At 38.9% G+C, this 27,357-nt stretch overlaps 1 protein-coding gene across 6 annotated transcripts in view; it reads right to left on the bottom strand.

Moving 5' to 3' along the window:
* The window catches only part of MEGF10 (multiple EGF like domains 10), a gene marked incomplete at its 5' end in the record, with an annotated part of 363,778 nt that overhangs the window by 111,534 nt on the left and 224,887 nt on the right, over nt 1-27,357 (bottom strand). For 3 of the 6 annotated variants that reach the window (XM_079916644.1, XM_079916645.1, XM_079916646.1), the window contains 3 exons: nt 3,363-3,463; nt 3,806-3,907; nt 11,483-11,615. In XM_079916644.1, the coding sequence (XP_079772770.1) occupies nt 3,363-3,463; nt 3,806-3,907; nt 11,483-11,598 (319 nt within the window). Of the gene's footprint in view, nt 1-3,362; nt 3,464-3,805; nt 3,908-11,482; nt 11,683-27,357 lie in introns of those variants that run through there. The other 3 variants (XM_079916643.1, XM_079916647.1, XM_079916648.1) reach the window with 2 other exon arrangements.

The raw sequence follows: 27,357 nt of genomic DNA, 5'->3' as shown, positions 1-27,357 counted from the left end.
TAAAACCTCAGGAAGGAATCATAGACATCTTCATGTCTAGTATTTTCTCCTTGGAAGATTTTCCAATTCATTCTTTTTCTCCGACCAGATTCTTAGGAAAGGCTTCTAACCACGTTATTCCCTGAACTCTCCATTTTGGCTCTTCCTGCCTGATGGTACATGTCTGTCTTCTGAACACAGACCCTTGTTACCCAAAGTGTGCTCTGTGGACCAGCAGCTTCTGCACAGCCTGAGAGTTTAGCAGAGATGCATAATCTTGGGCAGGATGCAGCAGGGGTGGAGAGGGATGGGAGGATGGAACTTTCTCTCCAGGGGAGATACCCCAGACACCTAAAAGAAACTATTTTCCTAACACAGGTGGTTATGTGAAACCATCCTTTTTTTGCCTTCTAGGTAAACTGATTACCAAAATTAAACTAAAATTATTATCAATTCCTGTGTTTCAATTCCTTTTGTTAACTTGCTGGAAACAGTTAAAATGGTGACAGTGCTAGGTGCCTGGCAGCAAAACCTAGTTGAAAAAAAGATTATGAAAGCAGAACAAAGAATCATGTGTTCTCTCTTCCTTCTCTATCCACAAGGGTGCCTCACTAGTGTCAGCTGTTGAGAGAACAGAAGATTTACCAGTGGCATCCCCAAGAACAAGGAAATCAGGGAAGCATGATTGTCCTCTGGGGTTAAGCTGTGAAATCAAGACATCCGAGTGGAGACATGCAAAATACCCTTAAAGAGATCAAATAGCTTCTAGGCCTTTGAGACTAGACAGTAAGCTGATTAAATATATTAACATATCTGAAGAAAAAATATTTCAGTCTCCAGGAACAGTTGGTCATCCAAGAAGGCTTAGAAAAGGAGAATTTTAGAGGCAAATTCTAGAGATGTCCATCCAAGCGGTCAGGAGGACACCTTGCAACCTGTCTTGTGTGAGATCAAGGAAGAGTTATCTTTACCATCATATGACGGCAATAATTTTTACCAGGTATGATGGTGCTGTGGGATCACCTTGCTTTCTGAGGCAGGCTGCACTACTGAATAAAATGATGGCGGCGTTGGGCTATGGGAGGCTGGAACCACGAAGCACTAAAAATTTTCTCTCTAACTGACCTTGCTCGGATCCACACTCCCCACATCAGCTGCCAATAAAATCTAGTTTCTCACATGCCAGACCTTCAAGGAGAAAAGGTATGACTGGAAGACTGTAAGCACCTCTCCAGGTTCTGTGTAACAATGAATTAGCATCCCAGCTTTATAGATGGTTCCTATGACCTGGGTTAAGAGAAGAGAATCCTGGGAGACAGAACTATTTTCTCAGTGTGCTGACAATTGTATTTGTAAGTTTGAACCCTGGTTAAGTGCACCAAGATAATATCATCCCGAAGCTTCTGTAAAGTGGCAAGCCCAACCAGCAAAGCCTCCCCACTCTTCACTCGGTGTGTATTCAGGGCTTTCCTTTGAAAATTTCCCATCAGCCTGGGCCACAGAGATCACTTCATGATTATTCTCTAAGATGTTTGATTATAAACATGTAAGTTTTCTTATTCAGCATCATTATTAATCAAACACATGCAAATAAAGAAAAAAATAGCAAAGGGAAAATTGCCACAGGGTATAAGCAAAAAGACATTCTATACTGCTGGTGGTGGTATATATTGGAAAAACACTAAACATCTTAGAAATATGTGTATGCCTCTGACCCAGCAATTCTACTATTAGGAAGTTATCCTTACCTATTAATTATGGATATGAACAAAGATTTAACCACAATGATGTCTTCTAAAGCAGTCCATAATAGTTAAAACTTGGAAATCATGTAAATATTCAAGAGTTGAGATCAGTCAAATAAACATCTATAATGCAATAACATACTGACTTTTGTTAAATGTTATAGAAGTTTATTTACTGACCAGGAAAGACATTCACAACATATTTGTATTTTCTTCTTTTCACTTAGTTACATTTTATAATTTCTCTTCAATGAACATTTATTATGTATAGCCTTGGTTTTGAATAAAAATTTGAGAAATCAGCCCTGTCTATATAAATAAAGAATAGACTCCAGGGATCGGAAGGAAGATGACACATACACTGGTCCAAGCCCCCTTGCTGCTTGAGAGCAAATTAGCCTCAAAGAGTTATAAATGGTTTATCCAGGGCCACCCAGATGATTGATGGCCAAGCCAGTGCTATCACTCAGCTCTGCAGAGTTTTAAGCCCAGTGATGTGTCCAACCACTCCTAGTACCTCCAAATTAGAGCAGAACTTTGTCTCTCTCTATACTACTCAACAGCAGCATCTCAGCTCAGAAAGCAAAGGTGTCCCTCTAACTTTGTGTTGAGCCAAAATATTTGAATAAAATTATATTTGTTGCTCTCTTCTACGTGTCCTACACACAATGGTAAGAAACCCCAATTGCAAACTGCATGTCACATGATATTCTAGGATTTCCTAAAGTGCATCATAAAACATCAAACTTCTCTTAAGTCATCTCAAAGATGTAGAGAATGGACTTGAAGACAGAGGGAGGGGGAAGGGTAAGCTGGGACAAAGTGAGAGAGTGGCATGGACATATATACACTACCAAATGTAAAATAGCTAGCTAATGGGAAGCAGCCGCATAGCACAGGGAGATCAGCTCGGTGCTTTGTGACCACCTAGAGGGGTGGGATAGGGAGGGTGGGAGGGAGGCGCAAGAGGGAAGGGATATGGGGATATATGTATATGTATAGCTGAGTCACTTTGTTATACGGCAGAAACTAACACAACACTGTAAGGCAATTATACTCCAATAAAGATGTTAAAAAACAAAACAAAACATCGCAAAATGAATTGGTGAGATGGGGAGGGGAGGGAGGAGAGAAATGACAATGAAAAAAGGTCTACTTTGTAACCCAGACTTACAGTCATTTCCTATTGCGAAAGCTCCTCTACTTTTAATAAGCGTATCATTCTATGTATCAGAAAAGAACATGCTGGCCTCTCAGAAGTTGACTCGGGACTCTGTTGAGCTGCTGCAGGAAGGTTATATCTCTGTTCTCTTCTGTAACCTAAGTTCAATGACTCCCTGACCAATTTCCAAACAGACATTTATTGAAGGACTGTAATGAACATCGCAGCATCCAGCCTTGAATCATCTTTCTACAACATCTGCTTTCTCCTCAAGTGACATTCATTTGGAGATTTTTCATAGGACAGAGGGACACAGTTAATGCTTCCCTCCTTACACAGGCCAAGAAAGCAGCAGTGAATGAAAGGGAATGATCCAAGATGACCCATCTCCCCAGGCCTCTGTTCCAGCCTCCCCTAAATGCAAACCAACACTGCAAAAAATAAATGAACCTCCAAGGGATGCAAGTCTTACTTACGGACACACATTTCCCTGCTCTCATAAAATCCAGGACAACACTGGGATTTGCGCCTATACATAGTTTTTTCTCCATGTCGATAGGCTGTTCGATAACTGATTCTATAGAAAGGGGAAAAATCACATTGTTACTTTATTGGACCTGTAATTTGATTAGAAATCAAGACTTTATATTTTAATACAAAAAGCTATTAAATATAATAAAGGTATAAAAAGCAAAGTACTCCAAAATAATTAAGAAGAAACATGGGATATATGTTTTGACCAATATTATGCTAACTCACTAATTTGCTAAGAATATACGGATTGTCCATTTAAGCCAACCTACACTTTATTTCAAGGAATCAAGTTTCACGACTTCCCTACTTCACTTATCTCGAGATATCTCATATCAGACTCCTTCCCAGCTTGCCAAACACAGAAATACATCTGAGCTTCCATTACCTGTGTCGCGTGCATTTAAACCAGTTCAGAATGTCAGTGCAGCTAGTGTAGTAAATTTGATCAAAGGGATGTGGGTATGACTCTTGCACAGTCACGGAGTAGCTGAAAAGAAGAGGAAAGAGAAGGAATCAGTATTTCTCTTTCTTACATTACTGATAGGTTGTGTACCAAAAAAACAGTGATTGGCTAAATTATCTCCACTTGCAACTGCACACTGACCTTTAACAGAGAATCTTCAGGTTTTTTCAGGTTTCTATTTGTACTAGAACCCTAAAAGATCCAATATTAATAATATATTTTAAAGACAAGGGTTCATCCTATACAGTTCAAAAAAATCTCATTTACTATTCACCCAAAACTCTGATATTCCTAAATTTAAAAACGTATCACCACATATTTTTCTGTATTTAATTCCATCCCCTCCCCCGGGGTCCAGGGATATCAAGACCTTTCACAAATTGTTTTCAATCTAGGCCTCATGCAAATAATAAGGGTAATCAGCAAAAAGACAATCCAAGTACATTTTGCTACTGATTTTGGAAAATCAGAAAGACTATATTTCTCTGGTTGGAACTTGTAATAATTTTCTTTCTTGTGCCTGCCCTACTTCTTAGGCAATGGAAGAATATATACAACCTCTACATAGAAGCTACAAAGAAGTCTTTAAACCCAATTCTAAACATATGGCTGAGACAGTTAGCCTGAAATAATCATATGAACAACCTGTTGCTACTTAAACAGTCTGTTTTCCAACATATTTTCACTAACAGCTTCTTGTTAGAGTAAAAGCATGCACTCCTAAGGGCCTAAGAATGTGGCTGAAAAGCACCCATGAAATATAAAGAATATTCAATGTTCAATCCTATATTTCTTCATTTCAAAGCAGTCTATTACATGCTCAAGAGCTCAGATTTCTTGCCTACAGGAAAATCTGGAGAATCTTCTTTTCAAAACAATTTATTCTATTTTCTTTAACAGTCTCTTAAAGATTTCCACTAAAATCTTTAATTCATGCTAACAACAATGACAACAACAAAATGGGCCTCAATCATGGCCTCACTTGGTGTAGATCAATAGCCCAAGTTCATTAATAGGAACTATCAACTACAGAAGGTACGGAAGGAATGAGGTTAAAATTTCAGCCTGAAGAGTTCAGGTTAGATAGAGAGCAGAAACTTCTAATTTGAAAAGCTAAGCAGTATTGGCCTCACAAACAGAGCAATTTCTTTCTCCAAGTGGTCTCCCTCAGCCATTATGAGACATCCATGAATTAATCATACAATTCATACTGTTTGTACTTGATTCTTTGGGACATTGCAACTTGATTTCTAGGTAAATTTAGGGATCCTCCACAAGCCTGAGGCAGATGCAATAAGCCCCAGTGAAAAAAATCACTGGATTAGAATAAGGCAGGGTTATCATCCTGATCTGACACTGAGCACGCGGCTGACCTTCAGCAGGTAACCTCACTTCCCGGGGTTTTGACAATCACATCATAAAACCAGGGGTTCAGAGATGTTCTTGGAGATCCCTTCTTGGCATTCTGCATTTCTAACATACATTTCAGATGACTACTTCCTTCTATTCCAGCAGACAACACCTGCAGGAACAGGTTCAGACGAGCGTCGAGTATGCCATTGCCTACATCTCTGATATAACTCCTTTGGGGTAAAGCGAGAGGCCTGCGTTAAAATATAAACGTTCTTGGAATGAAATATCACGTGAAGCTATTCAGATTTTCTTCAGACCCCTAGCCGTGTCCTGAAGTTCAGGTTGTTGCAGTTTCTAAGACTTCCTCGCCAATTCTTTTCCCTCCCTATCCAGCAGCTTGTAAAGGCCTGCAGCATTATTTCTCCATTCCATTTCTAGTGGAGAGCAAAGTGAATGAATGTCCTGTGTGTGTGGAACTGCCATCTAGGCAGTCCTACATTCCCATGAGCAAAACAGAACAACTTTCCACATGTGCTATGGGAATGAAGAAGAAACCACCCTAAATTAATGCTGCTTGGGTGAAAAAAATGTAATCTACCAGGCTCCATAGTACTAATTTAGCTGAACTAAATTGGTTTGTTAGAACTAGGCCTGATGCAGTATTCCCACAAAATTTCACAGGCCATGTTAAGTGTTAAGATCTGAATGCCTTGGAGAGCAAAAGTGATAATCAACTAAGGGACCCTGGCCAAACACACGCCATTGGATGTGATGGGGGAGCTGACTCCACAAGCAAACGTGAAAAGTGTTTTCACTAATTTCTAGCAGCCTGGAAGGTTTCTTCAATAAGAGAAAATGTTAAAGTACATGAGCTTCCTCTTCTGGACATTTGCTGCTCACCAATAGCTTAATTTGCAGGATGCTTCTCTGCTTTTAGGATATAAAAAGCTCTTCTCTATAAAAGGATAATCAAACCATTAAGGATTCCAATTCAACAAATGTTTATTGAATAAATTCTATTCAATTCCTGCCCTCAAAGGGCTCTCAAGAGGCCAGCACGTAAATGCTAAAAATAACCTGCTCTTACTTTAATAGAGAAATATAGAGAGTTTGGGGGAAATCGAAGTGTAAAATTCATTACGGTTGAGCATTTCTCTTCAGTCTTGACACTTCTAATTAGAATTATTCAGTCTCAAACTCAATGAGGAACAGACCGAATATAAATTACTTTTCACATTGATCAGCTACTGAGGCTTCCACTTAAGTTTACGGGAGAAGGGCTCTAAGCCTTTTCAACCCAAATTTCTTTTCTGTTCTTTTGCATACATTCTTTTTCTTTTCTAAACAATCTCTTTTTTACTTTTCTTTTTTTTTTAAATTTTTTTTTTTTTTTTTTGCCGTACGCGGGGCCTCTCACTGTTGTGGCCTCTCCTGTTGCGGAGCACAGGCTCCGGACGCGCAGGCTCAGCGGTCATGGCTCACGGGCCCAGCCGCTCCGCGGCATGTGGGATCTTCCGGGACCGGGGCACGAACCCTGAATTGGCAGGCGGACTCTCAACCACTGCGCCACCAGGGAAGCCCCAACTTTTCATTTTTAATGATATTACAATCACACTAGAAAATCTGGAAAACAAATCTTTAAGAAGAGAGGGAGAGAACTATATAACTCTCACCTAACCACACATAACATTTTGCTGTACTTCTTTTACCATCCCTAGGGTTTTTAGTTTTTACTTATAGTTTTGTCTTTTTGTTTTTATATTTTCATACTCATGCTATACACATAATTTTAAACCTACCTTTTAAATTTAAGACTATCATAAGCATTTCTCCATGTTAGTAAATAGTCTTCAAATTATGACTACCAAATACTCACAACTACACCTAATTTGCTCAATACCCACCTATCATTAGACAATTACCTTGTTGTCACTTTTCAAGGGGCCACTTTCTGGAAGCTGTGTGCCCGCATCATGAAGGGAAATGTCTCTGAGAACTGGATGACTTCCTCTGGTCCTCAGTGCTGCTGTTTGAACTTAATTACTACCTCTTGATAGTCCACACCTCCCTGTTCATCTGCAGCTGCTCTTAAAGTCACAGAATGGGAAGCAACCTTCTCGATTGTCTAGTCCAATCTCATTTTCATCACAAATAAGCCACACCGAGCTCCCAGTGCTAGTGGTCAGTCTAGAGCCGGTACCAACACCAAAACCCCCAGACAGCATCCTGTACCTCTGTCCCCTCTCAGATGTTGTAGAATATTGAAAGCTTCTAAAGCAGACAGTGAGTGGCAAACTGTGGTATAAAAGGAATCTGGTCCCAATTCTACACTATTTTCAGCATCAAGATGCAAAACCCTTTATCTCCTGCTTGTTTGTTTAATCTTCTCAAACACACTGAAAACATATCATCACAGTGATTTTAAACTATTAAGTATTGTCCAGGGAGGAACCCCAACAAGATTTAATTTAAGGTCAAAGAACAGGGGGGAAAAGCCATCATCACTTGGACACATTCCAAAGTGGTTAATTACATTTCATCTGCCTAGATTGTCTTGTTACTTTAATTAAATATGGTAATAATTATCATTTCTTATCTCTGCTTGCTTCAGGACTGCAGCTTCAATTATTACCACTCCTGTGTCCCACCCCCAAGGGGTTGGGCAGAGAAAGGCTTCTCTTCATTTGTGCCTTCTTTAGAAGAAACCCCATTATATGGAAATACTTAAACTCACACAACAGGGAAAGGAGATGGGGAGAAGGAACAGATGATTCATGGAGTTATTCATTTTCCAAAAGGATGCTGTGCAGAATTCCTTTAATAACAAGCATCCCTTGTGTATTTTAAATGATTTAATTTTCCTTCATTTCCTTTCATGTATAACTTCTAAGAATCACAATTGCTGCATTAAAATGAGGCATACTTTTATTTGAAAATAAATGATTCAGTAGGTCTGGGGAGGGACCTGAGAGTCTGCATTTCCAACAAGCTCCCAGCTGAGGTTCTTGCCACTGCAGCTCCACAGACCACACTCTGAGAAGCAAGGCTGCAGGTGATTCCATGGCTCGGAACCATTGGTGACAGGTGGGTTTTAGTGTAAGAAAAACCTACAATGAGCACTACTTGGCCCTACTACCAGGACTTTTGTCCTTGAAGCTAATCTTCCTCTCCCTGTTTCAATTCAAGCTCGTTTCAGTTTTTGAAAATACAGGAGAACCTGTCAGCTGCACCTTTATTTGATCATTTTAATTTATACTCCTTTTCTCCATTCTTGCCAAAACAATTCTACTTTTTTTTAACCTTTCTTCAAAGAATCATTATCTAGCCTTATAACAGAAAATCTATCAATAAGAAAATTGTAGCTGTCAATTTTTCTTTTTAGCAGTTTATAGGAAAAATATAGACAGGAAAAAAATCTCCATCATTTTCCTATTTTTCCACACTGAATTTCTTCCCCATTAGTGAGTATTTTAGCGGTTACTCTAATCACCTGTACAACAGTGGAATTATATTAGGTTTAGAGATTAATGTGCCCCTTCTCTATCACTCCGCCCTCCCCACCCCCACTACTGATGTCCATATTTAGTCATTTCCTTTCCTACCAGAAGGTGAGTTTACTCCTCAACAATTATTCACTGAGCACATGCCATATGCAAGGCAGTGTTTTAGACATTGGGAATTTAAAATGGTGAACAGAACAATGCAATTATGTGTTGGTAAGTATGGTTAAATATTGAGCAAGAAATCAGGACAAAATGTGTACATTTGAGTGGGTGCTGGATTACCTGAAGTCTTGGATTCTTTTCTCTTTGTAGCCTTTCCCTCAGAGAGCTCATCTGTTCTCTCATCATGCTGGAGACTCCCAAATCTATATTCCCAAACACTTTCAGGCCCATATTTCTCTTTTCTTTTTTTTTTACATTCATCCAGCACTTTTTATTTTACAAAACATCTTTCATACATTATTTGATGAAAGTTTCACAATAAATCTTTGAATTGGATGATGTTAAGAGACTCATCCAAGATCACTGGACTGCTTAAGTGAAAAAAACAGGGCTAAGCCAATACTCTTTCTTATATTTCATAAGGCCTTTTTGTCCACGACGATTATAAGATAGGACAATGTCAAAACAAACTGGGGAGGGGGGGGCTTCCCTGGTGGCGCAGTGGTTAAGAATCCGCCTGCCAATGAAGGGGATACGGGTTCGAGCCCTGGTCTGGGAAGATCCCACATGCCGCGGAGCACCTAGGCGCGTGCGCCACAACTACTGAGCCTGCGTTCTAGAGCCCTCGAGCCACAACTACTGAAATCTGCGTGCCTAGAGCCTGTGCTCAGCAACAAGAGAAGCCACAGCAATGAGAAGCCCTTGCACCGCAACAAAGAGTAGCCCCTGCTTGCGGCAACTAGAGAAAGCCTGTGTGCAGCAACGAAGACCCAACACATCCAGTAAAAAAAAAAAAGAAAACCTGGGGAAATATCTTTTTAATGTTTTGTTTAAATGAAAAGTTAAACATTCATCCAGGCCCATATTTCAAACTGATCATATCAATACAACATGATAAAACCACAATAATCTCTTCCCTGTCAAATCAGCTCTCTTCTTTTTATTTTTCCATATGTGCACTCTTTCACAGCAGGTTCTAAATCTCAGCCTTTTCTGCCTCTTTCACCTCCACAGTTAATGTATTACCAAGATCTCTTGATTCTTATCTCACAGTACCTAACAAATTTGATTTTTCCTCCCATTCCAAAGCTATCATCCGCCAAGAACTTCAACCACCAATGGACGATCCCTCTTCTAAATTTGATATGTTCTTATTCACGTATTCATCAATTCATTTTTATTACTTTAATCATATTTATTATGTACTTTGTTGATGAAATGTTTTATGAGTGGTTCTGTGAAAATTATAAAGATAATTAATAGGAGGTCCCTTCCCTTAAATTCTATATAACATAGTTAATAGCACAAATATATAGAACTTTATTACACATTCATATTTCCTCTACAGGTTAAAGTTTCATAAGGCTACATAACTCGATTGATTGATCAGGAAAATATGTTTTTGTTACCCTGAATGTAATACTGCCAATGGAGATGGGGACGAGCCCTCACCGATAAATAACGCTATGAGTGAGGAACCAGTGTGCCCCTAGAATAATACAGCTGCTGTGCTTGAAAGACTCTGAGCTTTGTGCATCCCACCAGTGGGTGACACAGCGATTAGAATGTTTACTCTGTGGTGTACTCATCAGGATGCTGAGGGTGACAGGAAAAAGAGACCAAGAGTTTGATGTCATTGAACTTACAGCTATTACAAATATGTATTAATCTCTAGTACTTGACACCTTCTATTTGCTTGAACAACTTGCAAGTGCAATGTTAATTTTGGATAAAGATACACACTTTCCTAGGAATGCAAGTAGCACATGAGAGCACAGTAAACTGCATTTGACGGCACTGCAGTATCACTAAATGGTTTGTGCTGTTTCTGTGTTCCCAAAGGGACTATAAGATGACCTATTATTTTGTACTTCTGTATTTCCTACTGCAAATCACCTAGATCTGGATACTACATCATCTGCTTTCAAATAATCTATTCAACCTTGCCCTCCTCAATCCTGCACTGACTCTAGTTTTACTGGGCACAGTCCTTAGTGGTCTGCATGGCACTGGTTTCAAACTACCTTCCATCCTAGAACCCCACCCAATCACTGCCATCTACTCGTCTTATTCAGGTCTTCAAAGACATCTCAGGGGACAATACTTCCATGCAGCCTTGCCAGTTCCTCCAGAAATCATGTTTCCCTTTCAGGCCACCTACTGCACAATTTTTTATGCCATTCATTTCAACACTCTAGGATATTATTCCACACTGTCTTCCACTGCTCCCTCATTGGTTCCCATGCATAGGTCCAGTTCCACCAAATTATTGCAAACAGATACAGAGCAGGGAGAAGACCTTAGGGAGGTCGTTTTAATCAATCTGTTAATGTTTTCCTTGGTCTTACAACTGCACCTTTGTTAGAATCAGTAAGTATATCAAGTTTTCTTCACATAATATATAATATCTAAGACCAAGGTGAATTATACTATCTAATTATTACATATAACTAATGATTTTTACATATAAGTAATTTTATAATCTCTTCTCAAATTCTAATTTTATATATGGTACTGATAATGAGAGTACATAAAGGAATCTATCAGAAATTATTTCTCAGATTACTTTCAAAACCATTACCTTTCCCAGTGGCTACACACATTAGGGTCTTCAAGGTTCAGAGATGATGCTGTCCTGATCCAGTGGCATAACAGTATACAGATAAAGCCCAGGCATGAGTTCAAAGAAATAACCATTGTTTCTGAAGAACAACCTACAAGAAAAGAAATCCAAATTAAAGATGCGTTAAAATGACCCAAACAGAATTCTTCTGAGCACATCAACTATTCAGTACCAGTTGTTACTAGGGCTGAAACATGCATAACGAGTCTTGGATTTAAGATGGGTCACCAGCTTTCACGGTCCAGGACAGAGAGATACTTCTTAAGTTGTCAGGATGGTCACCATTTTGTAAATTACTAAAAAGTGCAAATCATCATTAATTGCCACCATAACAAGAGACTTTCTCTTCCATGCCAGCTAACATTAAAGGAATCTACCCAAACAGCTCAGAGCAACACAGTCTTCCAGATTCTCTCACCAGGCATATTTCCCTTCTGGAAGAAGAGGGCACACAGAGGAATCTGGCCTCATTTGTCCTAGAGGATAAATAATGAAACAGAAGCTCCATTGACTCAAGAGAGAGGCACCTCAGGCTTAAACTGAGAGTCATTCAATAATTCATTCAACGTTCACTGAATGCCCACTCTATCCTAGGCACCGTGCAAACACTGGACATAAAACACACATCTAGTTCCTGTCCCTGCCCATCAAGATCTTTATAATTTAATAATTGTGATTTACATTTCTTATATTTAGTGCTTCTGTCTCCCCATCTGCTGAACAGAGACAAAACCAGCTGTTTTATAGAGGTTTCTACACAGGTGTATAGAAAAAAAGTGTAAAGGTGTTTGGCGGTCAGTGTTAGAAAAAATGAACCTGGTATTACTATTGAGAGGAAGAAAGACCAAAAAGGAAAAACAGTTAGCAACATATCTTCAGAAGAGTTAGGCCTGCAAAGGAGACAGAAGAAGAGGGAGGAGAATGTTCCAGGCAGAGGGAACGGAGGTGAGGGAAGGTCAGGCACACTTAGGGAGCTCAAACTAGCTCAGCTGGAGAAAGATATGGGGCGTATCACCATGGGTTTTATAAGACATTGCAAAGTATGTGAACCTCATCCGAGGATTACCGAGAGCTAGGAAAGGCTACAGGGTGACATTCGAAAGATCACTGGCTTCAGGGGGTGAGGGACCTGCAGGAGGAGACTATTAGAGGGAGGTCAGGTGAGACACCACTGCGAGTGAAATAAGGAAGTAACACTGGGGTTGCAGGGAACTGAGTGACTCTGGGAGTTTTTCAGGAGGCGAAATAGACAGGACTTGGTGATTGATGTGGGAGTAAGAGTGAGGAGGGATGCCTGATACGGCCCCTTGGGTGGAGGGTGAGCCCCTCATGGAGATGGAAGCACAGAAGCCCTCCTCCTGGGAGGCAGGGGAGGGCAGGGGTGTGGGGAACCTGGCCCTTAGTGAGGAGGAAAAGTTTGTCACACTATATAAAATGATTTTATATAATCATTATAAAAATGGACATAGAAATAGCTGATCCAGGATTTCCCTGGCGGTCCAGTGGTTAAGACTCATCGCTTCCAATGCAAGGGGCACAGGTTCAATCCCCGGTCAGGAAACTAAGATCCCACATGCCGGGAGGCCAAAAAAAAAAAAAAAAGAAAACAAGCATTAGCCTGCTTGTTGGTAAACTGGTGAAACTAGTAACAACTGGTCAGATTATGGGACTAAGCAGTTATTTTCTGGGTGAGAGCTGGCATTTTGAGAATTTGTACTAATTTTCCACACCATGAGATTACCAGTTTTTAGTGTCTGGGAACCAAATTCATTGAATAATCATCTTGTGGTTTTAAAAGGTAAGTTTATCTTAAAACAAACAAATAATAAACAACAATATGGGCAAACACCTAACCTTAGGAAATAGTTTATCCTTCAGATTCCAGACAATAGATTAAACGAGGAAGTATTAAGTTCTTTAAAATCAAGATTGTTATAAGCACAAGTATATTAAGTATATTATGACAAATTACCTATCTCTGAATCCACAAAGGCTAAAACAAAAGAAAATGTTTGATTTGGAATAAGGAATAAAGGTCATGGATTTGTAGGATAATTAAAAGATAGTGTAAGCCACTATGAGAGGTAGTGAAATCTTTGAGAGATTTCTATCATTATGAAATAATTCCAACATATAAAGCATAAATGAGTAGCCAAAATATTGCTTATAAATTAATTCAAATTACTGATGTTTCTCACAGGCTAACCATCATGAAGTTGTAAAATCTGAAGCTTAACATTATATAATTAAAGAAGCTATGCTACTTAACAGAAATAAATACAAAGTAATGATGATGATGATAAACAATAACAGCTAACATTTCCTGACCTATTACTCTGTGCCAGGCACAGTGCTGAACCTTTTATGTGAATTACCTATTTAATCTGCACAGTAACTTACGTAGGTATTTTTATCATCCCCATTTCACAGTTAAGGACATGTAATATACTGTGCTGTTTTCCTCATCCATCAAAAAAAGTAAACCTTTTATATTTTGCTTGTAACAAATAAACATGGCAAATATCTCTCTGTCTCATTGCCTTATCTATGTCAGGTAAGTATTCTGTTTCAACGAAGCGTGAAATATGTATCTTAACTTTCATTCTTTCCTAAAGACAAAACAAGAGCTGGTCAGCAGTAATCTGCCAACTACTCACAAACAATTACCCCAAACTGGAAAGTTTATATCCTGAATCACCAACTCAGACTCAAACCATCCATTTCCCAATTAGAAATGTTTAGTCTGTAAAGTTGGAAATTGCTGGAAGCAATGAATCAAACTGCCAAGAAAAAGGAAGAGGCTGTGTTCTCTCTCTCTCTCTCTCTCTTTTTTTAATGAATTTATTTATTTATTTTATTTTTGGCTCCATTGGGTCTTCGTTGCTGCCTGTGGACTTTCTCTGGTTGCGGCCAGTGGGGGCTACTCTTCGTTGCAGTGCACTGGCTTCTCACTGCGGCGGCTTTGCTTATTGCAGAGCACAGGCTCTAGGCTCGTGGGCTTCAGTAGTTGCAGCACGCAGGCTCAGTAGTTGTGGCTCACGGGATTAGTTGCTCCGCGGCATGTGGGATCTTCCCGGACCAGGGCTCGAACCCGTGTCCCCTGAATTGGCAGGCGGATTCTTAACCACTAAGCCACCAGGGAAGTCCCTGTGTTCTCTTTTAATGTGAAAATTTTAGCGTTAATTTGGTATCTCTTTTTGTTTTGTACTTGATGCATGGCCCCATGAAGGGTTTAACCTCACTAAGGGGATGGCAGAGAAAAAAGAAAAAGCAGAATTTGGTCACCTCCTTATTGCTTCTGAAATTCAGCACACAGAAAAATCAAACCGCACTGCAAAGTTGCCGGCGGCATTCATGGAAGGAAAAATATCAGTATATTTAAAATTGTATATATGTCACTCCGTCTCTTACTCCCAAAGCATTTTCCAAATCAAAATTAGAAAATTAACTGAGTTCTAGAATCATCTACATTAAAGTATAAAATGTTCAAAGCAAAAAGAATTGCTAAATCAAGAAGAAAGGATCGTGCAAACTCACATGAACTGATTAAAATCATTTGAGGAAATAATTCATATGTTATATTGATACATGGTAGGGGGAGAAGACATTTCCCAAATGTGCCAATGAGCTGTAAAGGAGTATAGAAATGAAATATTTCCCTATATTCAGAAACATGGGTGGTCCTTCCTTTTGTTTGTCTTGTCACTGATAGGCAATCAAAACAAGTGGGTAAGGCATTTCATATACCTTTTCCCTTTTTGATTTGTTTTCTTCTATAGGTTTTGATGAGTAAACGTGTGTACCTTTTTTCCTTTGTGTCTACCCTGAAGGAAAAAACTTCAATAAATATTTTTCTTCCTCATTTCTCTTTTAAGCTGTGCCATCTTGTCTGACACTATAATCTTAGAGCGCAAATGAAAACAAAACACAATCTTTAAAAAAGAGCATTATTTCAACTGAAAAAAAAAAGGCAACACAGTGGTGATATGCTTCCTTGAAACAGACGTTCTGAAAATATTCAAAACTCTAAATTGGATATTGAGCTACCCCTACCCACCCAGTCTTTGCCTTCAAATAATTTGCCTCTTAAGTTTAACAAAATTTTAAATGTAAAAAAATAAAGAGACATTTGCATGAACCCCCTAGTGCCAAACTTGATTGCATTCCATATCATTCACTTAATTATTATGGAAAAATCAAAACAGAAAATCAGTACAACTGATGAGCATTGCTAAAGTGCTCCTATTAGAAAGAGGAAACACAGCAGGCAGAGTTAACTCTTACTGCCTACTGGGAAGGCAGGCTTTGCTTATTCTACTACAAAAAACTCAGTAAACAATCAGGTTGAATAAAATCCTTACAATGGATGAGTCCGAGTTGTGATGACAGGGAGTAGTTTCTTTATGAGTGTGTTAGGGAGAAATAAATAATGGGGCGTTGACTTGCTAATTTATTTTTGCAACAACAGAAGGATAAATGATTCCAGACAATTCTTTCTGGCTCTAAAATCTATTTCCTTATTAGAATCATTAAGTGCACACATAGAAATAACTTGGATGCCCTTACCCACTGTTTTTTCAAGCTCACTACTCTAAAATCCTCTCACAGTTCTCTCGATGAAAGTGATTTACTGATTAAGAACAGCCACATTCTCACAATTTCCCCCCTGGATACCAAGAGTCACCTAGTCTACTGATCACTCTATCACGTTATCTGTAAAGGATGTACTAGCTTTACCATGAATCACTCAGAAAGGCTGCCCAGATGTGCTGTACGCTTCCTGGAGCTCTGAACCTGTGAATAGAGTATCAAAGGTCCAGCTTCAGGGTAGTCAAGATGTCAAAAGAGTAACGCTTGCTGGTTGCCCCAAGAACAACCTCAGACGACGACTTCCATGGAAATACTACTTCACCGATAAAAGGAATCCCTGAGGCACTGTCCTGATTTCTATTTTCACCACCCAAAGCTAGTTATTCTAATAGCGTATTAATTTACTCAAGCATAACTACAAACTGGAAGCAGTAAAATGCTATCTATTTTCATCTGGGGATCCTCACATCATTTTGCTCACATCAAATACCACAACCAAGATATGCTTCTAAGTCAAACTAAATCATGTTGTAATGGCAGCCCCCCCAGCATTCCTTGGAAGCTTCTAATAATAAAAGTTAAATGAGTGTGGCTATTAACATTTAAAAAAAGAAAGGTATTCTCAAATCCTATTTTATAAACTTATAAGGATTTTATAAACAACCAAAAAAAAAAAAACTAACACATTAGCATGAAGTGGGTGTTTAATATCAGTTCTGGCATTCACTGAGCACTTCACATCAAGCAAAAACTGGGCAAACCCCTGAGGCTGCCAGGCACTGAGATACCCTGAGGGGCTCACACCACACGGAGAACAGCCACAACCGTTGGCCATCTCAACGCAGCAGGGTGCAGCCACAATTAAGGATTAAGACTGAAAGAGCTGCTGGGGTAACACAGAGGTACAGCCTCACCTACTTAACCAGCCGCCCCACAGGTGTAATCTAGGTGACATTAAGGGAGAGTTTGGGGGAAGCCATGGTCACCCGCTCATCATCAACTCTGCAAAGTACTCTATGACATCCCTGTAAATCCATCTCCTACAACATATGGAAAAAAGTCCACAAACAGTCCTCACTAAGGATCTAAGTGCAAGCAACTGCGGGGAGTATTATGACTTATGAAGCATGGTCTCTAGCTTCAATAGTTCAAAATCTACTATGGAGGAAGATTATAAATAAAATATAATTATTTGACAAATGAGTCAATGTAGAAAGAATTGCCAGAGTTTTAAGAAGATAGAAAAATCGATGTGAGCAGTGAAGGCTCATGAAAGAGGTCAAACTTGAAAAGAAAGTTTCCAAAAGGAGAAAAACTAGAAATCACTGAGTGCCTACCTTGTACCTCGTACCTCACATGCATAATCTCACTGGCTGAGATTAAATGTTTCACCTGAAATCAATTAAAACAGAGCAGTGATTCGAACATGGCTGGCTGATGACTGCAACATCTGCGATCTGCCCTCAGCATCACATCAGGATTAAAGGAAGCCTTTGGGCAAATGAATACAATGGGGAGGGGCCACGAGGCAGAAGGAAAAGTGTGAGTCAAGCCTTGAGAGTGGAGAGCAGGAGGTCTTGTAAGGAATCTTGAGAAGCAGTGCTAGAAAGGAAGGAAGAGCTTCTTGATGAAGGGTCTGGAGCCCCAGGCTAAGGAGTTCAGATGGTTTTATTCTGTCTGCAGTGGAATACACTTAAGTCTATGAGCAGGGTGCATTATTTGATGAAAGAGGTGTTCTGAAGATTAACACAGAGTAGGTGTTCAAAATCCAACCAAGGGATTGCCTCCTGGTGGTGAAGAAAGTGAGTGGAGATTAGTGTCTTCGGGTGTGACGTGGGATGCCTGTCCCAGGGTGGTAGCCTCAGGAATGGGAAGTATGTGAGAGAGCAATGAAAGAAAGAATTGGCAGGATTGGGACACATACTAGAAAATAGGGTTGATAACTGGGAGAGCTGTTCTGGGTTTAAGCCATTCTCAGTCCCAGTTATATTTTCTTGATTCAGTCTATTTTTATCTCCTACTGGGAAAACAATACACCTCTTCTTTATTAGAAAAAGACTTCAAACTTCAAAACTTCAAACACTACTTCTCATTCCAGAATTCAGTAAATAAAATTATATTGATTTTCCTAAACTCTCACAATTTAATATTCCTCAGTAATATTCCTACCTATTCTTCCCAACATGAAGATCTCTAATTTTTTTGGCCCATCCAACAACAAGCCCTTTATCCCTTTTATAAGATACACTCCTTCTTTCCCTTTTTCAACAGCTATGATTTGCAGCACTCATTATACCCTATTGTTGTAGCCAGCCTCCCGGATGACCTCCAATGAATTCTGTCTCGTGTAAACCCTTCTCACAATGAATAGACTTATGTAACCAATAGGATATTGCAAAACTGACAGAGTATAACTTCCAAACCTAGGTCATCAAAGGCGTTGCAGTTTCCATCTTGCTTTTTGGATCACCATTCTGCAGGAAGCCAGCTGCCATGTCATTAAGACACTCAAGCAGCCCTATAGAGAGATGGGCATAGTGAGGAACTGAGGCCTCCTGCCAACAGCCATGTGAGTGGATCCTCCAGCCCCTGTCAAACTTTCAGAAGACTGTAGTCCCTGCTGAAATACCAGCTACAACCTCATGAGACCCTGAGCCAGACCCACCAACTAAGCTTCTCCCAAATTCCTGATCCACATAAATTATGAGATAATAAATGTTTGTTGTTTTAAGCCACTAGGTTAATTTGTTACACAGCAATAGATATCCAATATGCCTATATTTCAATATGTCTATACCAAAAATATTTTGACTTCCAAAATAGTTCTCAAAAATGCCTGCCATTTAGTTGGCATCTTCAGTATCAGTTGTACACAAAAGAAACACCTGCAATGCTTCTGAAATCTTTTCTCTACATTAGAACTCCTAGCAAGAGCCCATCAACTTCTAATTGCACTTCGACTTATTGCGTCCCTAGAGGCATGACCTCACAATACCTGTGTTTTAAGGTGCATCTGCTGCTTTTCCACACAAAGCACTGTCCCAAATTATCCTGCCATTTATCCTTAACCATTTAGCATCTGACTATCCAGAAGAGTTGATCTGCTTCACAACTTGGAGACTTCATCACGTGCTCTGTGCAATGTCATTTGTAAAATATTAAATGAATGGATTCTAGACTTTTCCATAAGTTAATTTTTCATCTACAAATACATGTTCCTTTATTCCTAGTCTTCTGTGATTATCTTTGATTAGATGGCATATAAAATTTAATTATTTCATTTTGTTAACTTTTTATTTTAAAATAATTTCAAATATATTTGAAAGCTATAAAAATAGAACAAAGAGTGCCCTTCACCCAGACGCACTAGTTGCTAACACTCTGCCACATTTACTTTACCACTATCTACATACACATATATAGGCAATATATATACACATTCTTTAACCATTTGAGAGTAATTTGTACATATGAAAATACTTCTAAATACTTCAATTTACATTTTCTAAAAAGAAGAATGTTCACCTATGTGTAACCCAACTGTCTGAGGAAATTTAACACTGATGCTAAAGTACGATGTAACCTTAACCTAATTCAAATTTCATCAACTGTCCTAATAATGTAATTATTTTAACAATGTTTCACATAAACATAGTTCAAAGCCTTTGCTGAAGAACAAACATTTGTTTTCTCAATCAGCAGACATTGATCAGGGACATTTCCGCCCTCCCAGAATTTCTAATCTAATGTGAGAGCCCTACCATGTGGATAGTAATAACAAGGCAATAAAAATTATGATTAGGGTCAAAAGAGGTTACAAAGTAAGTATGGAAGTTAAGAAAGTATTTCCAGCTGGAAAGTGGGGATAAGAGCATATTGAGGGCTGTGCTGGGTAGATGGAGCAGGGGAGGTTGCACCCAAAGGAACGAGTAGGAGCAAAAGCAAGAGAAAGCAGCTTCCCAGAGGGAAAAGCAAATGGGCAAGGCTGTCTGGAGCACAGAGTAGAAAATCAAGTGAGTAGAAAAGGAATTTTAGAGCCAGGTCAGGAATGGCATTGAATATCATGGTTTAAGATTTACTCAAGTTAAAATATCCAAACACTTCATGAGACCTCAGGCAGTCCAGGAATAAATGTGTATAAGAAAAATGAACTAGAAAATAGAACTTGATCAGCCCAGAAAGAAAGGGAGACTATTGTTTTTTGTTTTCTTTCAACCAACAATACTAATTAAAGAAGCTGGACATTTCAGGTTTGACCAATATCCTGACACAGTACAAGCAGGAAAAAATCCAATGGAAACAGAATGAATGACAAAATAAGGCAATTTCCTTTAGAAAGGAAAAGTCAAATTAAAGGGTAAGAGGAGAAAATATCAGTAGAATTCTCTGATGTGCAGCAGGATACTTTGAGTGTCTCAGCATCTTAGGTCTTTCCTTGCACGCAGGGCTGGTGGGAGGACAGAACAATAACAGGAAGCCCAAGTATTTGCACGGTCCCTCTCCTCTCGGGCAGGTCCGTTTCAATGGTGCATGCTGCTATAGTAGGAAAGATGACGACGTTCATCTGCCCCCATCACTGGCATGACAAGGGGGACCTGCTCGTCCAACTCTAGGTCATTGTGCTAACCCTCAATTCCTGAGACACTCACCATTAGGCACAGCTGAGCAATCTAAGTCAAGCCTTACTTTCCTCAAAGATCATTTCTTAGAGAAGAAAACAGAGGAACACAAACCCCATGAGGAAAAGAATTTCTATGGAACCAAGATTTTAGAAAATTCTCCTGTCAGTTGCATCTATCTAGATTCTATTAAGGCAAACACACATACACACACACACACACACACACACACACACATATATACCATTCCTCTATTTTTAATACTTCATAACAGGCCATATAATTGAAGTGTTTTTTTTTAATTTTTTTTTAATTGAAGTTTTTAACATTCATTTGGCTCCCCAAAATTTTCCAGAGCACTACACATATCCTGGGTTCCACAGAGCATTTGTGCTAAAAAATAGAACAGAAAGTTACAGTTTATGGTTTTATGGAATCCAGTCAAAATCCTTTCGTTTTATGAATGGAATAACTGAAGGTCCAAGTTAGGATGACCTGACCATGATCACGGAGCTAGTCTGTGGGTGGTCTGACATTAGATCACAGAACTCAGGTTTCTTAACTCCAGTCAAATTATTAGTACCTCTCCATCAGGTATAACAGTCATAGTCTTCCTAAAATAATACTCCATCTGTGCATTGGAGCCTCTTGAAATGCAAATTCATTCAAAGTTAGATTCTTCAAGTGACCAAGCAACTTCCTGGTCAAAACTGAAAATGTGAATTAGAAAGTACATAAGGTATTTCCATGTTTAGACTGTACAGATGTTGCAAATAATCAGTGACAGCGGAACTCCACTGCCATTCTTCCCAGGGTTACTCAGCTCTGAACCACTAATCCAGACCAGGATGCAGAGTGACCACAGACATCTCTAGCTGCAGGCATTGCCACAAAAGAGTCTGGACACTTTTATCCACATGGTTTTAAGCCCACATGGGCAAAAGCTTTGAAGATTTGGGATAAAATGTGAGGAAATTGCTGAGGAAGTGTAAGTAGGCAGAAGATAATTACTCAAAGCTGCACTTGGCAGGACATTCTGGAGAAAATGCTGGAGCTGCCATCTCTCCCACTTCCGCTTCCTCACCAACAGCATCTATGTGCAAATATAAGAAGCCACAACCCAAACCCCAACTTTATGACTCTTAAAAATAGGGCTTTGTTTTAGTAGATGAAGTGCCACATGCTGAAGCAGCAGCACCACTTCCTGTGGTATCGAGACAGATCTTTTATTCAAGAATTGACCCTGTCTGACCCTGAATAATAGTTTGAGAACAACCCTGAATAATAGTTTGAGAACAATCGCATATTGACAGGAAAGTTAAGAGCCATTCTCCATACTACTTCCTTCATTCACATTATCCATAACACTCTTCTGATTTCCCTGTATCTTATTTGTCCTTCTCTGTCATTTTTAGGGAAATCCAGGATCTGGATGGCACGGGGACAGGAAGGTATAGCGACTGACGTTCTAGTCTGGCTGAGTGTCAAACTTTGATCACTGATGGGTCACTGATTCGCTCTCGCTTTACTTCCTGTTCAGACATATCAGTCAGGAAAGCAGGTTTAATGGCAAGGAGACTTAAAATGAGAGTTGTATTTTCCATTTGCCTTTCTTATAAACCTCCAGAATGCCTATGATTCATCGATTTTTGTGGGAAGATGGCCGTCAGCAGGAAGCTGGTCCAGTACCCTAATTTCACAGATGATGATGCTGTGATCCAGAGAAATTACATGTATGCCCAAGGTCACAAACCTATTTCATAAATAGCTTCTCCTTAGCCTAATAGTGGACCAAAATGCAAGATCCTATCAGTTTATCTTGCACAATATTCTGAATTGCTACACACAAAGATAATAAAGACAAATTTTTTTTTTTTTTTTTTGCGGCTGATGCCAGTCTTAACAGAATACAAATATACAAGCTATAGGCCCTGGGGTTCTTATAAAAGTTTAACTCTAAAATATTGACAAATGGCCAAGACTTTAATCAGGTAACTCGTGAATGCCCTTTCTCATTCCAAGGAGGAGGAGCTCACCATGAGTTATGTCCACCCAATCTCTGCATAGAAGGAGCAGAGTGGACACAGCCTCATAAAAGTTTTGCTAATGGCTGAGGCAAAGGAGTTAATGAAAGGTAAATGGACATTCCCCCAATTCCTCAGCGCAATGATTCCTTTTTGGTTCTTTGTGATGTCCTTGGTACTTAGAACAGCACCTCACAGAGAGGAGGGCAAAAGAATGAATGAAGAACAAATGAATGAATAAATAACTTTAAAGAATAACTTTAAAGAATAATAAAGTATAGAGAAGAGTCAAGTATGTAGACTTGAATAAAGAATTTAAGTAAAGAAAACTAGTTTAAAGAAGAAAAAGGTTTGTGTCTGGTAGGACTTCTCCAGCAAGATTTGGAATTGGTAAATTGAACTAATAAAAATCTGTTGAAAATACATATATTTCAAATTATGGGTTTTTCCAGAACTAATAATTTTTATGTACTATGAGTCCATTGTACATCTCTTATATAACTTAAAGTACCTTTTATTTTTAAAAAATTCTGGGGGAGGACTTTGTTACTTTGAAATGGGGCATAATTTTACAACTCTTATGGGCATTTTAATTTTTCTCTCTCATTCTCAGCCAAATATGCTTGATCTTCTTATGGGAAATGTTTCTCATTAATTTATTTTTCATTATTTTTTAGGGCTTAAGGCAATTTTCCAATGGCAAAATCACTGCAAGAGTCGTTATCTCTTACTGCAAGTATTTATAATCTTTGTATATTCTAGGATGATTTTATAATTATTTTTTAACATAGCATTTGGCGATTTTTACCTGCTTTCCAATGTACTTTTAAATTCATTTTCAGTCCAACTGTATCTACTTAGTATGGTCCCAGCATTTTAAGTTGGTTATCACTTTTATATCTTACCAAAAACTTCTATCAGGAATGAGGAAATGGCCAGTATTTTTTTTGGGGGGGGGCTCTTCCTGAGTCATTAAGTTTTTAATTTTATTTTAACACTGGAATACAAAATAAAGAGTTGAGAAATATATGCCTCTATCATTTATTATTAACTTAGTTTCATTCCTCATTCTAACTACAGCAATAAACAGTTCTGTGGTTTTGGTCCTTTAGTTTGACCTTTTGTTGTAAAGATAAAGTAGGTTTTAAAACCAAGGCCTAGAACCACTAACTTTTGACTAGTTTTTCAGTTTGATCAATTTATCCTTTTTCCAATTAATCTCCAATTCATCCTCCATGCTGCCACCAACCCTCTCAAAACACATATGAGAACATCACACTTTCATACTTAAAACCTTTTGAGAGCTTGCCTTTGTGGTAAAGCCCAAACTGAGCCTTATCACCCAGCAAATTCCCACAGGTATATATCACTTCTAAATATCACTTGAGCAATCCTTGCTACTTGAATTTCCCAAAATATTACACGTTCTCACTCCTCTATGTCTTTCCCCATGCTGTTCTTTCTTCTTGGAATGCCCTTAACTATCTGGTCAACTTAATTCTCACTAGTTCCTCAAGAATCAAAGGTTACTTCCTCTTAGAAGAGCTCCCAGGCCAACCTAGACATCCTTCTTCTTTACCCTCATAACCTCTGGGGCATCCAGGGAGTAGATGATGTGGACTTTGTCAGAGTAATAACACACACTATTTTATTCACCATTTTCTTATTCATCTCTCCACTAGCTGGTAAACTCCCTGATATCAAAAGAGTACACTGTTCATCTTTACATATTCTTACCACATATGGAGGGCTCAATAATATTTCAAGATTTTATCCCATTTAATTGCTAAACTATACTACTACAAAGGGAAATCCTGGAGTTGAAATAAAATGATTACAATACTAGTGAATATAAACATAGGAAAACAATTAAACCTTTGCTAGAAAAGTAGTTGTTCAAAATTAGAGAAAAAAATTATGTTGTTTATATAGAGAACCTATGGACACTTTCAAGGGCTTAATTAATAGTTATTCTGTAAATTCATTTAAAAGCTAAAGGTTTTCTTTTCATTGGCATTCCTTGATTCTCAGTAAGCACCCCTGCTCACACATAGCTACATCTGGTCGTGATTTTTGTAGACCTATATTCATCTCAGCTGTGGGCAAAGTGAGGTGACCATGAGTATACATTTGGGAGCAGTAAAGAGAGGGACCAGGATGCGCTGGGATTCACGCAATATAAGTAACAAAGAAAGGTACAGCAGTCAGGGGCAAAGGAGCAATGGAACCAAGCTCTCAATGGCAGCCTTTTGCTGTGCTAAGAACTCTTGGGAAGAGTTGAGTCCCCATGGCTGAAGAGCACAATTCCTAGGGCCTTTCTGTGTGGGCTGGTAGAGGGACCCATCCCAGCAAACTTCATCATAAAAACAATGTCTGGGAACACACCAGAACAAACCCTCAACAATTAGCAGATTATTACAGTCTACAGTAACTGAAGGACCACCCTGCTTCGACGCGTTCATGAAGTGCAATATAAATATAGTTTAGAAAAGGGAAAGTTTATATTATAAAGTCATTTTAAATATATCCTTGAAATATAGAAAGGAAAAGAACTTTAGGCTCCATTTTTTTGTTGTTTTTTTTTTGCGGTACGCGGGTCTCTCACTGTTGTAGCCTCTCCCATCGCGGAGCGCAGGCTCCGGACGTGCAGGCCCAGTGGCTATGGCTCATGGAACTAGCCGCTCCGCAGCACATGGGATCTTCCCGGACCAAGGCACGAACCCGTGTGTCCCCTGCAACGACAGGCGGACTCTCAACCACTGCGCCACCAGGGAAGCCCTAGGCTCAATTTTGAGAACTACCTAAGGCCCTTGATGGTCTTTAATGAAGGTCACATTGTGATACAAGCAAAAGAAGATTTTAATGGACCCCGAATGTACATGTGTCATACATTACCCAAATAAGGAAAGAAAATGAAAAGCACAGGTGGGCATAAATGCACACCAAGTATAACGCTAAGAATAAATAAATAAACTGTAACATTAACATCAATATAGTTACAGGTTTCATGGTGATTAATACCTTTACTTTCAAGCAGATTCTAATAACTCTTTAAGGGCAATTTGAACCAAAAAAGCTAAAGGTATTTGAACTGAAGCCATGAGTTCTGAACTCTGCAGGGCCACAGGCTTTGCAATTTATGACATTTCTTAAAATCTCTTCCCTTCCTCCGTTCTTGATCTTTTAAATGTCATTTCTCTTTTGCCTTTATTATAAATACCCTTCCTTGACTCTTTTTTTTAATTTCAAAATCTCTAATAGTAGTATCTTCATTTTATCATAAATATTGGAAACTACAGGCAGCACAAAGCATTCAAGATTAAGTTGACCCCATCATACTGAATACCTTAATTTCCTTCTTATGAATAAGTCCCTATAAACTATATTACTGTCATTTGTTCAAGGTTTTAAACTTTCTAATCGTTTAATTTTAAAAGGAAAAATAAAATATAATGGATTTAAACTATACATGAAGCCTATCTCAATTGAAGAATCTATGGAGGATGGAAAAAGTTTCCTGCATGGATTATATTTTTCTTGCTCTGCTAATTTGAAAGGGTCTATGATTAATTTCTATGATTCCCTTGGGTCAACATGTACGCCTCCCTAACTGTTTGAAATTCAAACCATTACATAAGCTTCCTGTCAACTTATTTCTCTCTTTCAATAATTTATTCTCTCATTCCATATCTAATTAATGATGTTTTCAGGACATAAGTAAAAATATTCTTTGGTCTTTTCACTAAAAGCTTCATAGAAATCTCTGATGGAACCAACTCTCCACATCCTTCATCTGTATGTTACCTTGTGCTGCTGGTCATCTTTTCACATAACCAACCCCCCTCCTCATCTAGACTACAAGCTCCTTGAAGGCAGAGTCCATGTCTTTATCTTGTCTTTATTCCACTCCTCTTTGATCTCTACTTCTCTCCCCATCGGTAAGAATATAACAGATGTTCAATAAACGGCTGTTAATTGAGATAGGTCAAAACTTGGGGCCGTGGGGCATGCAACATCCACATTGTTTTCAGCAGTGATCTGAGAGGCTGAAGAGTAGTCAGGGGATTGTATCCTGTGAGTCACAGACAGTTATTATGAGTCTAGAGGCTTGAGGTGAGAGATTAACAACTGAGAACGGCATCCACACCTGGGGAAAACGTCCAAGTAACTTTGAGAAACCATCCCTGAAGTGATCTGTTCCACCAGGAGGTGGCGCTTTAGCTCAGGACCACTCTGCTGGCCAAGTTTCCACTTCATCCGAAAGGTATCTCTCTGAATTTATAGAAACATTTCCCCAGCAACGGAACGGGAACTAAAACATGAGCTGTATCATCCCAGAAGATCTTGCTATTGTTAAGGAAAATATAAGAAAACTAATAGGAATCTTATTTAAAGAAAAGCTTTGCTTTTCCAGCAACTGAATAATCCTTGCAACAGTCTTCTCTTGAACCACAGGTCTTTCCTACTGTACCTAGGAGGTCTCACTTTTTGATGCAAGGTGTACATAGAGATAGTTTCTTAAAACAAATTTTAATGTGGTAAGGTCTGTGGGCACGTGCCTACTTTCATATTTGCCAAGAAATATGTTTGACATCAATGG

This window comes from Stenella coeruleoalba, assembly GCF_951394435.1.
Source record: "Stenella coeruleoalba genome assembly, chromosome: 3".
NCBI classification, from domain to species: Eukaryota; Metazoa; Chordata; class Mammalia; order Artiodactyla; family Delphinidae; genus Stenella; species Stenella coeruleoalba.
Note: the sequence above shows the minus strand (reverse complement) of the source record. Positions and strands in the feature narration are given on the sequence as shown.